This window comes from Amblyomma maculatum, chromosome 8 (assembly GCF_055883805.1).
Source record: "Amblyomma maculatum isolate TAMU_Amacu chromosome 8, ASM5588380v1, whole genome shotgun sequence".
NCBI classification, from domain to species: domain Eukaryota; kingdom Metazoa; phylum Arthropoda; class Arachnida; order Ixodida; family Ixodidae; genus Amblyomma; species Amblyomma maculatum.
Window position 1 is genome coordinate 102,553,816 of NC_139351.1, and position 14,510 is coordinate 102,568,325.

General features: G+C 41.9%; 1 protein-coding gene across 1 annotated transcript; it reads left to right on the top strand.

Moving 5' to 3' along the window:
- The first annotated feature begins 731 nt into the window (after window positions 1–731).
- Window positions 732–8,917, top strand: LOC146182040 (uncharacterized). The gene is made up of 5 exons (XM_084575589.1): window positions 732–937; window positions 6,894–6,947; window positions 7,332–7,385; window positions 8,294–8,507; window positions 8,748–8,917. Exons 1-5 carry the CDS (start codon window positions 886–888, stop codon window positions 8,767–8,769), a joined length of 396 nt encoding a protein of 131 aa, XP_084431715.1. The 5' UTR covers window positions 732–885; the 3' UTR covers window positions 8,770–8,917.
- Window positions 8,918–14,510: the final 5,593 nt, after the last annotated feature.

The window sequence follows — 14,510 nt, forward strand, 5'->3', positions numbered from 1 at the left end:
GCACATTTGCAGCACTGATTGCAATAGCAAAATGTCTCTGATCACCATGCCACTTGTACTGTGGATGCATGTCTTTGCTTTCTCCAGTTTCATATCTGAAATAAAGCAACTTGAGTTCTTCATTACAGTGGTGGCCCATTATTGTAAAGGCGCAGATCAGCATGCACCCAGTGCACCTGCTAGAAATGCATTGCTGCTGTTAGGTGATTTTGATACTTCGGCATTGCTTCATGCGTTGCTTCATGTCTTTGCAGTCTTGTTGCATTTTTGTTAGCTACTGCAGGAATGAGAAAAAAGGTCCCCTTGAGCAGTGTCCCTAGTTTGCAAAGTAGTTTGCAAACGCAGCGCAATTCTCCTATAGAAAAACAGATCCTATTGGAATGTCACATCAGGGCATGGGCGATGGCAGGATGTTTTTTTTTTTTTTTTATCTTATGGAGCCAAACTTGCTCATCCCAGTAGGGGGGGGGGGGGTGCATTTGTCCAGGCGCCATGCTGGCAGATGCACTGATGCCATGAGCCAGCACTTCTGCCAGCCAGATCAAGATCTTGGATTACTATAGATAACACATGTAGGTATTTGTGTTGGGGGCAAAACTGTTTGTGGTGATTATTTGATAAAGTAAGTTGGTGAATTTTGCCTTAATGCTTTTATTTGCTCAGAAGCTGCATGGATGCTTGAAGATGGTACTTGCTAATCTATACTTTCTGTATTCTGAAGGTGAAACGCAGTAAAAAAAAAAAAAAAACTGCTCCTTCTCGGACAAGACTCCCATGGCCTGAAAGCTCGGGTGATGAGCTTATTGAGAGATGGTTGCTAAGGAAGGAGCAAGAAAATAGGAAGTCCCTGCGAAGAAAGGTCAGAAAGCTGGAGGAGAAGCTGAAATGGTTGAAGATCAAGATAGCCGCCTCCAGGATTTGCTGCACAAGAAATTTGGCAAGTTATAAACACTTTTCTTTTGAAATTTAAACGAAATGATTTGTTTTTAAGTTTTAAATGCAGCGATGTAAGCGCAGAATTATAAGCATTCTGTTTGATATGTGCTGACAGTAATCTGCATTATATATACCTGGGTGTACGTCTCTGTAACATGCTGTAATAGCCTGTCATTTCCTAACCATTAATTTTAATTTCGTGTTCAATTTCGGACAGGCCAAAACACTATTTGTGCTTGGAGTCTTGTTTTAAACTTTGTTGTCATTTTGTCTGTAGCAAGCAATGTTTTCTAACAAAAATGTCAGAAATCGACAAAAATGTATAGTTACACCAGAAGACACCAGAGACATAGTCGCCGCTGGGCACCATCTGTGTTCACCGAGTACGTGCAGTGAGGGACCTTGAGTGTAGCCAGCAACTTTGGTGAATCAGTGATATTAGCTGTGGGAATAAGTTCTCTATTGGCATCATCGCAGTCAGTTATTACTGTATTTGGTTGAAAAAATCCACTGTGCTAAAAAACACCACGACTATACACTCTAAACATAAATCATACCTTATAAGCACAACTCTCTCATAACATAAAGAATGTCGCCCATTGTTATGAGATTACAGTGGTTTGTTCTGCACCCTTCAAATTGTCCAGATTTGCCTGTGTACAGAAAAAAATTGATTTGTCCCAGAGTATTGGCCCATTTCAGTTTACTATTAGGCACAGATCATGGCACGTCCCCTGCATGTGCGGTTGTGTATGAGTTCCATTTATCTTGCAGTAAGGTGTTTGTTGGCCAGATTGGCTGATGTATAAATGTATGTCTGAAGGAGCATTTGGAGGCCATATTGTCCGACACTTACTTGCACGTGGCTGTGCATTGCAGGAAATGCAACGAAGGAAAAAATAAGAATAGTAATAAAGATAGACAAGGCTGCTATCCGCAGTTCTAACAAACTAGCATTCTTTTCCATCATCGAGATAGGCTAACATGAGAACTTAAAAAGGCCTACTGTATCAGGAAAAAAGGTGCTAGATGCATCACCCAGCCTTTGTCTCCCTAGCAGAGTGTGCATTTTTATACCTAGATAAAATTTGAAACGTAATATTTTTTTTTTACTGTCTGGTGGTTCTGCGCAGGTGCATCTGTTTGTTTTTCTGCATATATATCTCGTCTGTTTGTTCAAATAACCGTAGTTGGGAGTCTGCGCTTGTCCTGTTTTTTAAGCGTTTAGACGTCATCTTTTTTAGTGCAGTGGATTTTTTCAACCATGTCTATATACCAACTCGCTCAACTTTCTACCTTATTACTGTACTTGTATTCACCTTGCAGCTGTTCTAGGCAATATGATTTCTTATTGTAGGCATCGATTTACTTGTGTTCCTGCAGCATATAAACTGTTGTGTCTACATTTTGAAAGTATAATACATGCAGAAATTGTGAGATGAATAAGGGCAGTAACTGCTTTCGATGATACTGATTCACACGGCCTAAAGCCTAAGCCTCTGGTTTGTCCATCCAGCACAAGAGGTGCCGGCGGCACCCAAGATCACTTTGCACATTTGGAGTGAACACAGATGATGCCAAGCAGTGGCACTGTCTCTGTTGTCTTATGGTGTAAATGTAGATGTTGATGTCACTAGAGGGGGCCGTATTGCAAGAGAGAGTATGAATATCTAAATAGTACTAGGTACTGTTGAAGAATGTGTGCTGCATTGAAAATTACGTACTCTTACGGCACGCTTCGAAACTACAACTGTCATTGTGTACTAAAAATGCACTCTTTAGTTGTATTTCATCTCTTTTTGTACAGAAATTTGTGAAAGTTGTGTGTACGGAATAGGATAGAATGTAGCACTGGATAAAGGTGGGGGCTAAGGATGCTGAAGCACAGAACCTTATCTCCGAGGATGTGAGAAGGGAGCCCGAACCACAAAGTATTGAATGTTGAGCGACAGGTATGAAGAGAGAAAATCAGAATGAAGAGCTGGGGCCCCCACCTGATCTTACTTTGTTTAGCTTTTGCCTTTGTCAGACCTTGTCGAGCTGCAAAAACAGAAACTCCCCTTCACTCGGGAGGTCTTTTTCTAAAAATAATCCATCACTCTCATGCCAATCACAGTAATCACACCTTTTTTTTTTTTTTTTAGTTTGGTGTAGGGTAAAATGAAATGGGGTATTTACAGAAGTATAATATGGAAGAGATAGGAGGGACTTCCAAATTGGGGGGGGGGGGGGGGGGGGAGGTGCAATGCACTCTAGCCTAGGGCCCTTATTTCTGTTAATCCGGCTCCGAGAATGTTGCAAGTTGTGATGGCTGAAGATACATCACAGTGAAATTTGCATGGCCTGCTGATCCACTTTCCAATTTTAAAACGTGAAACTGAAATGAATTTGTGCAATCAGCACTATTAAAACTAATGCAGGATATGTTACTGGGCTAGTTAGCGGTTGTCGAGCATTATGGTATTGTAGTGCTGGCAGACAAGGACAAAAGGACGAGATACACTTACACAAATGCGCTGAACTTTCAACATGATTTTGTATGTTTTGATTCGCGCTTTACATTTGACAGAAGGGCATCAACGTGCAAACGCACCTACAAAGTAGATGTAATCTCAGTAGCCACATGTTTCTTTTTTCATGAAAAATCTGGAAGAAAAGTTAAAGGCCAGGGCACAAAACCAACATCGCACAAAAAATGCTAACGGGGCCGAAGCCCGAGGTGAAGGCAGCTTGTGATGCAAAAACTCACAAGTGGCAAGTTAGCCACATTGCCAGTTGTCATGTGGTTGTGGCATTTTTAGAGAGGTGACCACTTTCCAGTTTAGAATTCCCAATGGCATTATAGGTTTCCTCCTTTTAAATCAATGACTGTGGCGAAATTTGTCAAATCACACCTTGTCATAGTCAGTGCTGCAATTAAAACATCGGTTTTTTTTTTTTAGTTTCCTTTATATTTTTAATTTTGTTCCTGGTGCAGTGTATTTTTAGACATTTAGTGTTTCCTGCAAGATATTACATGAAATGAAGAGCTAGAGCAGTAATAGTTGAGTGAATCTGAGAAAGTAGGAACCTGGGTGCAAGCAAAAAAATGAAGACAAGGTAGATGCTTGGGCATGCTGGTTAGACATCAGTGCAGTGCATTTATGCCCAGGTGTCTGTGTCTCCTCTCGTCCTCGTCGTGAATGCGCTGCACCAATATTAAAAAAAAGCATCAAGCTAGGTCAGATGAACTCATTGGTGAAGATAAAGTTTATTCATGCTATCATAAACTGCAGCTCACTGGCAAAGAGAAAACAGGAGCATGCCCATGTCTACTACTCATGACCTCAAGCTTCTGGCACACACACTGACTTAACTTTGCAGGGCATAGACGTGATCGAGCTTGTCTACAAAGCAAAGGAAGTGACATTTTACAGCAGGTTTCAGTCTGTGTTCTCAATGAAGCAATACTGCATAAGAATGAAAGCAAGTAACAAGCACATTGCCCTAGACAATGCAGTTGAATGCTAGGATTTGTTCCACAGCATAATGCTGTGGTGCTGTAAATGTGGCTCATAAATTACTTCAAGGACATTGCCTGCTCAGTTGAAGTGATGGTCATGCATAGATGGTCTGGGCTGTGCCTTCCTAACTAAGCAGACTGCAGTTGCAAGTGAAACCATCATGTACCATTTTGATTTCAACTATCTGTACACAATGCTTTCAACTATGTGTACACAATGCTTTCAACCAATTTTTATTCAGCTGTCAAAATGACTCCTCTTCAGAGTATCAATGAAAATAGATGAATGCTCCTTTTGTTGCATCCTGTGTGCCTGCACTTCACACTTTTAGTGTTGCTTCTGACATCCAGATATGAGCTTTGTGCCATAATTGCTGTATAGTAGCTGCAAACATGACAAAGACAGCTTGTGAAATCACTGGGCTGTGCCAACTTTGCTGTAAAATTGATGCTGATAAGAAGTCCATATCATCATTCTTTGTCAATCTGCTATCACTTTCCGCAGACAGTGCCAAACTTTGAAGTATTCAAACAGTTTTGCTGAGCAGAACGTTCTATCACTAATAGGTCTTCAGTGTGGGAATTGCAGTGTATGACTTCCTTCAGTGCTTCTGCTATACAAGCTTTCCAAGCAACTTGAGCTAAGACTTCAAAAAGGTTATTTTGCCCTTACCTGATTATATTTACTTAACTCCTACATTATTCCCTGCAGCCCCCAAGTGAGATATGCAAGGTTTTATAAGAACTTCAGAAAACACCTATCAAATTGTTTCTTGCCTGGTATGCCTCACAAACTTCTTTTTTTTTCATTTTAAAGCCTATAAAATATGAAAGAAAAGGTCACTTGATTGGGCACTTGAGCTTTGCTATTATGCAGCTGTCGAGAATATGTAATGAGTGGGCAAGGTTGGCAGCAGTACGACTGTAGGCATGGTGATGCAACAGTATTGTATATATTTGGATCTCTAGCCTGTGTCATGTGAAGGTGCAAATGCATGCTGCAATGACTGACCATTGCTGACTACAAAACAAAGTAAAGAGCATTTTCATTCTCCTTTGAAATGCTCGGTCAGGAACATTCATTGTGCCATTGTGCAGTAAAAAGCAGGAATCCCAGTCAGTCACTGCATGCTTGAGAGCAGCACAGGAGCTTGGCATAAGCATCTGGTCACATGGCTTTTGTTTCTCATATTCTGTGAATTTTAGAATGCAAGAAAGTACTGCATGAGAAATATAATATAGGAAACAATTTAATGATTGGTTTTCACTGGCACTATACAGGTTTGCATATCCCACTCTGGCTCTGCAGCAAATATTTACAACTTTCAGTAATTAAGCTTCCATAATAAGTCAGTTAATGCAGAATTAAAAATTAGCCTAAGTTACAGTAGTCTATGTAAACATGAAACATCCAGTACAGTTGTCTCCGAAGTGCCTTTTGATTTTAAATCTTGGCTGTAGTTGTGCATGTTATGCATACCCACTGCTCAACGACTACTATAGTTTACCATATTGCCACTGTGCATGTGCATGGCTTTTAAAACTATTAGTGAGCATTAAGGCTGACAACAGTATAAGAGATAAGTTGGAAAAAAAAGATAAGTTGGAATCCGGTGGAAGCATTCCAGATGGCCTATTCCAGTGTTTCTCAAATGGGGGTCCGCAAAAATATTTTGAGGGTCTGCAAACACACATCTCCCCCACAAAAAGAAAGTTTATGCAATAGATCTGTGCTCAGGGTTAAAAGCATGGAGTTTCAAAGCCAACTAGTTTCTCAAAGGCAAAGACACAGGAGAGGAGTATGGAAATTGAGAGTCTGCATATGAGAGAGGGATTTTTGTTGATGCAGGCATCGGTTAAACTCGAGCTCTTGCTGCACTGCTGGATGGGCTGCAGGCAAAACATTTGGGATGGGAGAGTGAGCAGCGCAGTGTTGGAAGGAGTTCAGTCCTTTCCAGCAACATACATACTGACATGCTGCCTCTGTCTATGTCCTCTGCAGCTGTGGCCCACTGGCTTATCAAGTGCACATTTTTAGAGATCACTTTAGTATGGACCCTATCCCAGTTTGATCTCTTGGAACTGCAGCAATAACAGTCCTCACAAGAATCCCTACCCCCCTCTACAGTCAACTTTCAGTGGTTCACAAGAGGTCTCCAACTCATCCATTGCCGATAACCACTGATCTATTCATTAAGCTGTTTGCTACTTATACAGATCCCTTCCGTTTCTAGCTCTTTAGGAAACAGTGCGAACAATGCACTGAAAATATGCAAACAAAAGAGCAGTAAGGATGGCTTTTCTTTATGGCTGTAGAAATCCTATAGCTAACCTTATCCATATCAAAAGGATTATCTTTTTTGTTCATCTTTCATGTCTACTGTGGCCCATCTATAAATAAACGTGTGAATTCAGATTTCAGTTTGTTGTTTCACTGCTTTTCCTTTCCTTGTAGGTGTTGAATGCACCTGGGGACAAGGTACCTGTACTGGCAACAGCAAACTGCCAGGTAGGGGAATCGCATATGCTTTCTACTCCTATGCTGCACAACTACCTAACAAAGTCATAACACCCAGATTAATTTATAACTCTTTTTAATGTGCACTGCTTTGCTTTGTTTCATGTTTCTTGCTATGCCATCCCACTTAAAAAACTGGAAAGGATTGGCCAAGAAATCTATGTGTTCATTCATTCCTGTTTTTACTATTGCTTGCACATCAGAGTTGTAAGGGTGGCTTTTCTTCGTGGCTGTAGACAACACATAGCTAACATCAAAACCAAGAGCAATATCTTTTTTTGTTCATTTTACCTTTCTACTGTGGCCCATCTATAAACATGTGTGACTTCGGATTTCAGTTTGGTACGTGTTTCACTGGTTTTCCTTTCCTTGTAGGTTTCGAATGTGCCTGGGGACCAGGTACCTGTACTGGCAACAGTAAACGACCAGGTAGGGGAATTGCACATGTTTACCACTCTTATACTTGTCCAACCGTGCAGACAGAAATACGTAAGGAGGAGACCATAAGACCCAGAAAAACACCTTTTAAAATTTGTTTTGTGCTTCTTGCTATGCCATCTCACTTAAAAACTGGGAAAGAAAGGTCAAGAAGTCTATGTATTCATTCATGTTTTTACTGTTGCTTATTACCATGTGCTTGGGTACGCATGGAAATAATTACTTATTTCACCACATTTACTATATAACCTATATTAAATCACTAGGCTAGTGATCAAACTGTAGGGACATAAGCGGCTCATTGTATGGCGCATACAAGGTGAGCCTACTGCCGCTCGTAACAAGGAAAGCATAGAGGATTATTTATTTTGTTTATTAATATCGAAAATAACGAGTTATTTGATACTACAAATGTACCAGTTTGTGTTTTCTACGGTGTGCGATTTCTTCCAAAATCTTCGTGGTTTTTACTGAACTGTTCAAAACCAATTTTCTTTAAAGGCGCTATCACGTAACACCTCTGAATTTTCTAGTCTAATGAAAAGTGAAATTATGTTTTCACACTAAAATTTTTTGCAGACAATCTGTGAACAAAGGTTTTTATAAGGCACCAAAAAGTGCCAGTAGAGTGATTTTTTAACCGAAGATTCATCTGTTTTAAATTTTTTTCAAAACACATTAAATAGGTAACAATACAAAGCTTAATCAGATTGTCATAACATGTATAACTTAGAACAATATTTATAACTGCCTCATGACTGGTAAATATCCTTGCAAGATATATTAAGGGAAATTGCCTTTCGCTTAAGGGTTCTTTAAAGTGCATATTTTATCCTTTATTATTCATATTTTAGTTTTTCATGCATGCGGAGGGTAATGCTTTTCTCTGTTCCATGCAGGTTCACCTCGGCAAGGGTGTGTACATTCCTGTAGAGAGATGGCAGTGGCTCCTGACGCTGCCCAAGGATTCTCTGTTTTTCAAAGAACCAGTGAAGGCTGCCTGTGTCTCAGAAACAGGAGTGTGATAGGGGCCCCGTGTCGCCACTTTCCGAACTCTAGTCCATTCAGCCTCCAAAAAAGCCCTGACCTATCACAAATTGGCAGCTGTAACAAGTGAGTGCTTCAATCGTGATCTAATTATCTTTTTTTTCAGTCATGTTCATGTTGTTTTACATAAATACAGCTCAACATCCTTCACATTTGTGGAGAATTCATGTGTTCAATTCTATTTCTTTTATATTGCTGTGAATTGTTTTGGTGTTTCCTGACTGATTTCAATAATTTATTTTTACAATGATATAAAATTGACCATCTCTTCTCTTCGGACTTTTTTCCTCATTTGTTGCTTTCCAGATGGATTTGTCGCATATATTAGCAGGAATGCTATTGATCAGCTGCCTCCAAGCAAGTGCATGCAGAAACTAAAGATATATTACAGAAATGCTGAAAGACGAACAGATGAAAAATGCAAGCTTGAAACTTCAAATGTTGTGTATCAGAAGCCAAATAAATAATACCGAAAATTTCAGTCATTACCAGCCTTCTCTTATTGTATAATGTAGGACACCTGCTCAAATGTCACCACCTGAAAAGAAATTATATGGCTGTGGATTTCACGTCACCCATCCTGCCCAAATCACCTATAATGCCCATATTGCCCATAATGCCCGTATTGCCCATATTGCCCGTATCACCCATAATTCCCTTATGCCCATATCACACATATCGCCCATATACCCATATCACACATATCGCCCATATGCCCATATTGCACATATCACCCGTACTCCCCTTATGTCCCATATGACACATATCCCCCATATCCAATAATACCGTATGCTCAAAATTCATATGGGAGATTTTCAGTAGGGTAGACAGCGATGAGAACCGTTACTTATAACTTGTAAGCAATTCACTCCTATTTCAGCATATTTTGGAGGTCCACAGCGACTGCTGTATGGCTAGCAGCAGCCTGAAAATGGGGTTAGTAGGTCTGCATTCTCCCATACTGTGAGCGCGTGCGAAGGATGCCAACAAACCTTTACAGCGTAGCCAGGCTTGTTACTCTAACGAAACGGTTATACTTGCTATGTCAGTAAGAAATTGAATTGTCCATGAGTGCTGAGCTGTCCTGCAGTGAAAAACTGGGATTACAGAAAGTTGGTGAAATAAAGCGAATGCCATTTCGAATGGCACATATAGCTCGATAAGGTAATTTTAAAGAAGGAATGAGTGTTCTATTACAGTTCGAACAGAAACAAGAAAACTTGCCAGCGTGAAGACACATCGAACGAGGGGACATCAAGTCAGGCCGCGCTGCTTGCAGACTACTAATTGTGCCTGGAAGTTTGGTACATTCGCACAGGTAAAATTTAGGGGGTCCAGAGGACCAAAATTTGGCGGTGCGGACAGACATATTCTGGGTCACATGCTGGCTAATTACGAGGGCTTGCAGAGTGGAGTACCCATATCAGTAAACTTCGTTCGGTGCCCGGATAACGCTCCTCGGTTTTGGCTCGACTTGACCACAAGGTCGGCGACAATATCAGCTAAAAGCATTTCATGCCTGAAAAGAAAGACGGCGTCATAATTCGGAAGCCATTGTGTGGAAAATATGCAGCTGCAGTTGCTTTGGAAGTGTCCACACAACGAAATGAGAGCAGTTATGATTCTGGAAAGCGACAGGACATCACGAAGGCATGGCAATGTCGCGGATGTATGTTTGCATACGCTTAAATGGCGCCAGTGATTCGGAATCGGGATGACGCATGCGTCTGAGCAATAACCAGCCAACCGAAAACTTTGAGGCGGATGGCGGTTTCTTTGCCGCGCTGATTATAAAATATTAGACAGTGAGACGAATGCTGTAATTAAAGTATCTGGATAACTTAAGCTGTCTGGTGCTTTGTAACGTAAATCGATTGCACACAGTACAGGCTTTCCATTATAATGCCCCTTAAAATACCCCATAAACCCTGACTGCACATTGGAGGGTCAAATACTAAAGTTAAAGCTCAGCTACTTTGATCATCTGATGAGAAGGAGGAGTCGCTGGAGAAAGATTTGAGGTTGGGAATGGTTGAGAAGCCAAGACGCCACATTCATGGAGATAGCCTGCATTGCAGTATAAACAGAAAGTACATAAGTGGTGGGGAAGCATTATGAACAACAGCTCACTCAACAAAATGTCATTCGTCAAATTTTTTATGAAAGGAGATCAGCATTTCACGGTAGTGATGTCGTTGGTCAGGTAGTTCGTGTCCGCAGCGGGAGGGAAAAAATGTAGTGGCATAGATGACGGTGCGGGCGCGTGGTGTGATATGTTGTTTTGCGAGTGAGCTGTAACAATCGTATTTAATAAGCAGACTGTGAATAGAGCGCCGAAATGATGACACACTGCTGCCGTAAGAGTATGAATCAGGAATAGATCTGGCTGCTCTATTCTGAAGTAATTGAAGTGCATCGAAAGGTCGTTGTGGTATGAATTACGGAGGGTGATTCATATTCTCGCTTACATCTGACGATCAAATTTGTAATCTGAAGTTTTACGTTTTGCGGAGCATGTTGGAGATAGGGTCATGAAAGTCGAAACGTTTCATTACAAGACAAAATGTTATTGCCAATGCAAGTAGTCCTTCTTATACTGTTCCACAGGGTCGCGCATAATGGACATTCATTATGCTGTGAGGAAGTTAAATCAGTTTACAGCGGCGATGAAAGGAGAAGTGTTTATATTTACGGCAGCTTTGCATAGTTGAATTAGTGTAAGAACGCCTTATAGCAACGCAGTCTAACGCAGTCGTTTGCTAACATGCAATATTTGAACTTACATTGCAAGTGGTAATGGCAATGTACATACCCTTCGGGACGCAGGATGTTACTGTACTGTTTGAACTGTGATTATTAGCTACCAGAAATATGAATAGTCGGGAATGTCACGAGAGTACCCGTATACTCTGGCATTCTGAACACTCCGAGAAAAACCCCATAACTGCGATCCATATGGCAGTCCCTCAACTGCCCCGGTCCAGGAATTTTCGGCATGTAGGCATTCCTGTTGCGACGGTAGAAAGAAGGAAAAGAAAATGGACAGGCCTGGTAACTGAACCATTTCCGCTGCCTTGTGTGGACAGGGGAAATAGCCAATAAAGAAGACATTCACTGTGGTTCAGCTCTGGTTAAACCTGGAGGATTGCGAAAGCAACATCTGCATGGCTGTTATGCTATAGCTAGGCTGAATTGTTTCGGTTATTGTTTATAGGTTCATTGAATAGGCCAGACACCTTGATTATAGAAAGTTCTATTCCCATTAAATATTAGGTTTTGCGCACGATCGATACGAGCGCATCGACACAATCACAGGAAACTTCCGCCCTTCCAATGAATTTCATTGAATGGCCACCAGATATTTTCTCCGTAATCTTCCATGATTCCAGCGTGAAGGTGCAGAAGTAACTGGAGAGGAGGAAGTCCCCTCCCACCGCGGACTGTCTGCAGCGGATGCGCGTTGAGATACTGTGAGGGATCCCAGCAGGCTGGTAGTACCTTACCTTGGACACAACTGCCAGGCAGGTTGAGACTGGAAGTTACGTTGAGAGAGTGTAGAGAACTTTTCATAGTGACACCGATGAAGTGTACAGCAGTATTCCAGAAGCAAAGGTAGCATATTTATAGAGCAAGATGGTATCATACATCAAAATAATTTTAGTAATTACAGTCGAGAATGTATGGGGCCGTGTACTCTAGTAAACTGTAGTCACTTCGTCAGTGGCGGAGAATCGGCGCTACACATTCGCGTGGGAAGTACGTTTTATTATTGAAACCTTGGCGGAAGTTCTGTGGGAGAAACGCTGTATACAGGCGAAGCAGAATTGAACATTATATCGTGGTCGCATGCGAACATTACTGTTCGTTATTCGTAGCATGGTGCAAACGCTGTATAGAGTGAAATATACTATGAATTAATTTTTAATACCGCAAGTACTGTTGGAGCTTACAAATTGCGAGGTGAAGAAATGCGGTAGTGCGTTCGGGACGGCCGTGATTGGTAAGCCACCTGAAATCATGGATCGTTTTTTCTCGCGGCTTCTTCGCCACGACTGTAGACTGCATTTATTCGCTTGTATATAACGTTACGCATTGTTTACGCGTGTTCCAGGTCGCTGTCACGGGTTGTCCAGAGCAGCAGGAAGTGAGCAACATTTCACATTTCGGCAGGATCGGCAGCCTCCCCATTTCTTGACACCTGAACGACAAGGTAGGAAAGGGTGATTATTCGTTGAACTTTTGCAGCATATCTGCCATAAAAAGAGCATTTAGTCTACCTAAAGTTAATACTAGAAGTAGTATGAAAACCGATGTAGTGACTCAGATTGGGCCGTACATTCACTTATAGTGTAGTAACACGAATTTAATTTTACCGACGGAATTAACAATTTAATGCTCTGCACTGTATGACGAAAGCTCTCAAGCGGAGAGAATCATCTGCTTTAAATTGGCGCAGATGTCTAGTGCTTCCCATATCATATCCAGCACTCCCGAATTCCAGCGTTCGCCTCCCTGCTGTGCATCCAAAGCGACACATCAGTCACTTCTGAGGTATGAACGTTTGCAGTCGTAAATTCTTTTTGACGCAGATTCTCAATAGAGCCTCGTGTTTCTTGAGCTTCTCGGCCCACTCCCCTATGTTTTCGATCGGCCGCAGCTCTCAAGCTCCTCACAGAGTTCTAAAACGGTCCCATTTTCTCGCAGACAGCGGACGAGCTTTGCGCGTCTTGACGACCTCTTTCAGTGCCGAGACGACAAAGAACTGATCGCTACTAACGTTTTGCTCCGAACTGTTCCGTTAGAAACCTGTCGTGTTTATGGAAAAGCGAAAGGAACGGTTACTACAGCTTCGAGTTGAGTAGTCGATTGATATACTATTTCGCGAGATACTATATGCCGCGATGCCAACCTTTGCGTGAGCTTTCTTTTTTTATCGCTCGATGGTTCCGTAGTTTGCAGTAGGCGAACAGGGGAATGGTAACAACGTTACGTTACGGCAGCCAAGAGGATGTCTTAAAAGCCACCGTAACTAATTTCTGCAGGTAATGGATGCCAGTGAGCGCCACTGTGGGTGACCGAAGGCGTGGAGCGTGTTCTGCAGGCAGCTTTGTATCACCAAGCACACCATAACCGAGGACTTCTACACGGTGAGCACGGCACCTTCTCATGCCCCCGGAGAGTGCCAGAGCCTGAACTGTCTAGTGTGTAGGAACATAAATGCGGAACATAACACTATAAAAGAAGGTGCTTGCACCGCGTTGTCACTGTCACAGTTGCGTTGTGGCCACGATGTTGAGAAAGTGTGACAGAACATCCACGTTTGGCATACATAACGGACAGATCATTTCCACTAGTTTGAGCTACAGACATTACGCTTCGATGCCTAAACGGTGCTTTTGTGAAAGAACAATATTGAGAGATGCACATTTCTGAAACTCGCAACGCCACGGAGCCAGAATACAAATTCAAAAGGAAACCTTGAAGAGGGAAATCAGCAAATAATTCGAGCATTTTTGTGGCTGAACGATACATTCTAGAACCGAAGATGAACTTCATATTAGAGGTAGAACAAAAACAACGCGGATGTAACGGTAATTATACGATACTAAACGGTAGGCGTCATAAGGGGGTTACACGGGCATGTTACTTAAAAATGAATCGCCTTGAATGTCACTATTCTACAGTATGTAAATTCTTTGAGGTAGCTGCAACTTACAGTTTGTCCGTAAAGCTCAGCTACTTTGGTCATCTGATGACAAGAGAGGAGTCGCTGGAGAAATATTTGATGTTGGGAAAGGTGTAGGGTCACCGGAGAAGGGGTAGGCAGCGAACGCGATGTGTTAGATGGCATCCTTGAGGCGCTGCAGATGAAGTTAAGGAATGTTAGGGAGATAGTGAGAGACCGGAAAGCGTGGCGTGATATGGTCCATAGGGTCACGAAGAGTCGGACATGACTGAACGACTGAACTAAATACTTTGCAGTGGTCAAAATTATCCGGAGGTCTCTGACACGGCATCCCTTACAAGCGGAGCATCGTTCGTACATAAAACGCGGGAAACCAGAGTTTA

Bases quoted from the DNA above. Each gene is read 5' to 3' on its own strand.
- LOC146182040 (XM_084575589.1), top strand. From the start codon at position 886: ATGGTTGAAGATCAAGATAGCCGCCTCCAGGATTTGCTGCACAAGAAA. The intron at 938-6,893 runs GCAAGTTATAAA...CTTTCCTTGTAG, and splicing joins TTTGCTGCACAAGAAATTTG to GTGTTGAATGCACCTGGGGA. The intron at 8,508-8,747 runs GTGAGTGCTTCA...GTTGCTTTCCAG, and splicing joins CAAATTGGCAGCTGTAACAA to ATGGATTTGTCGCATATATT.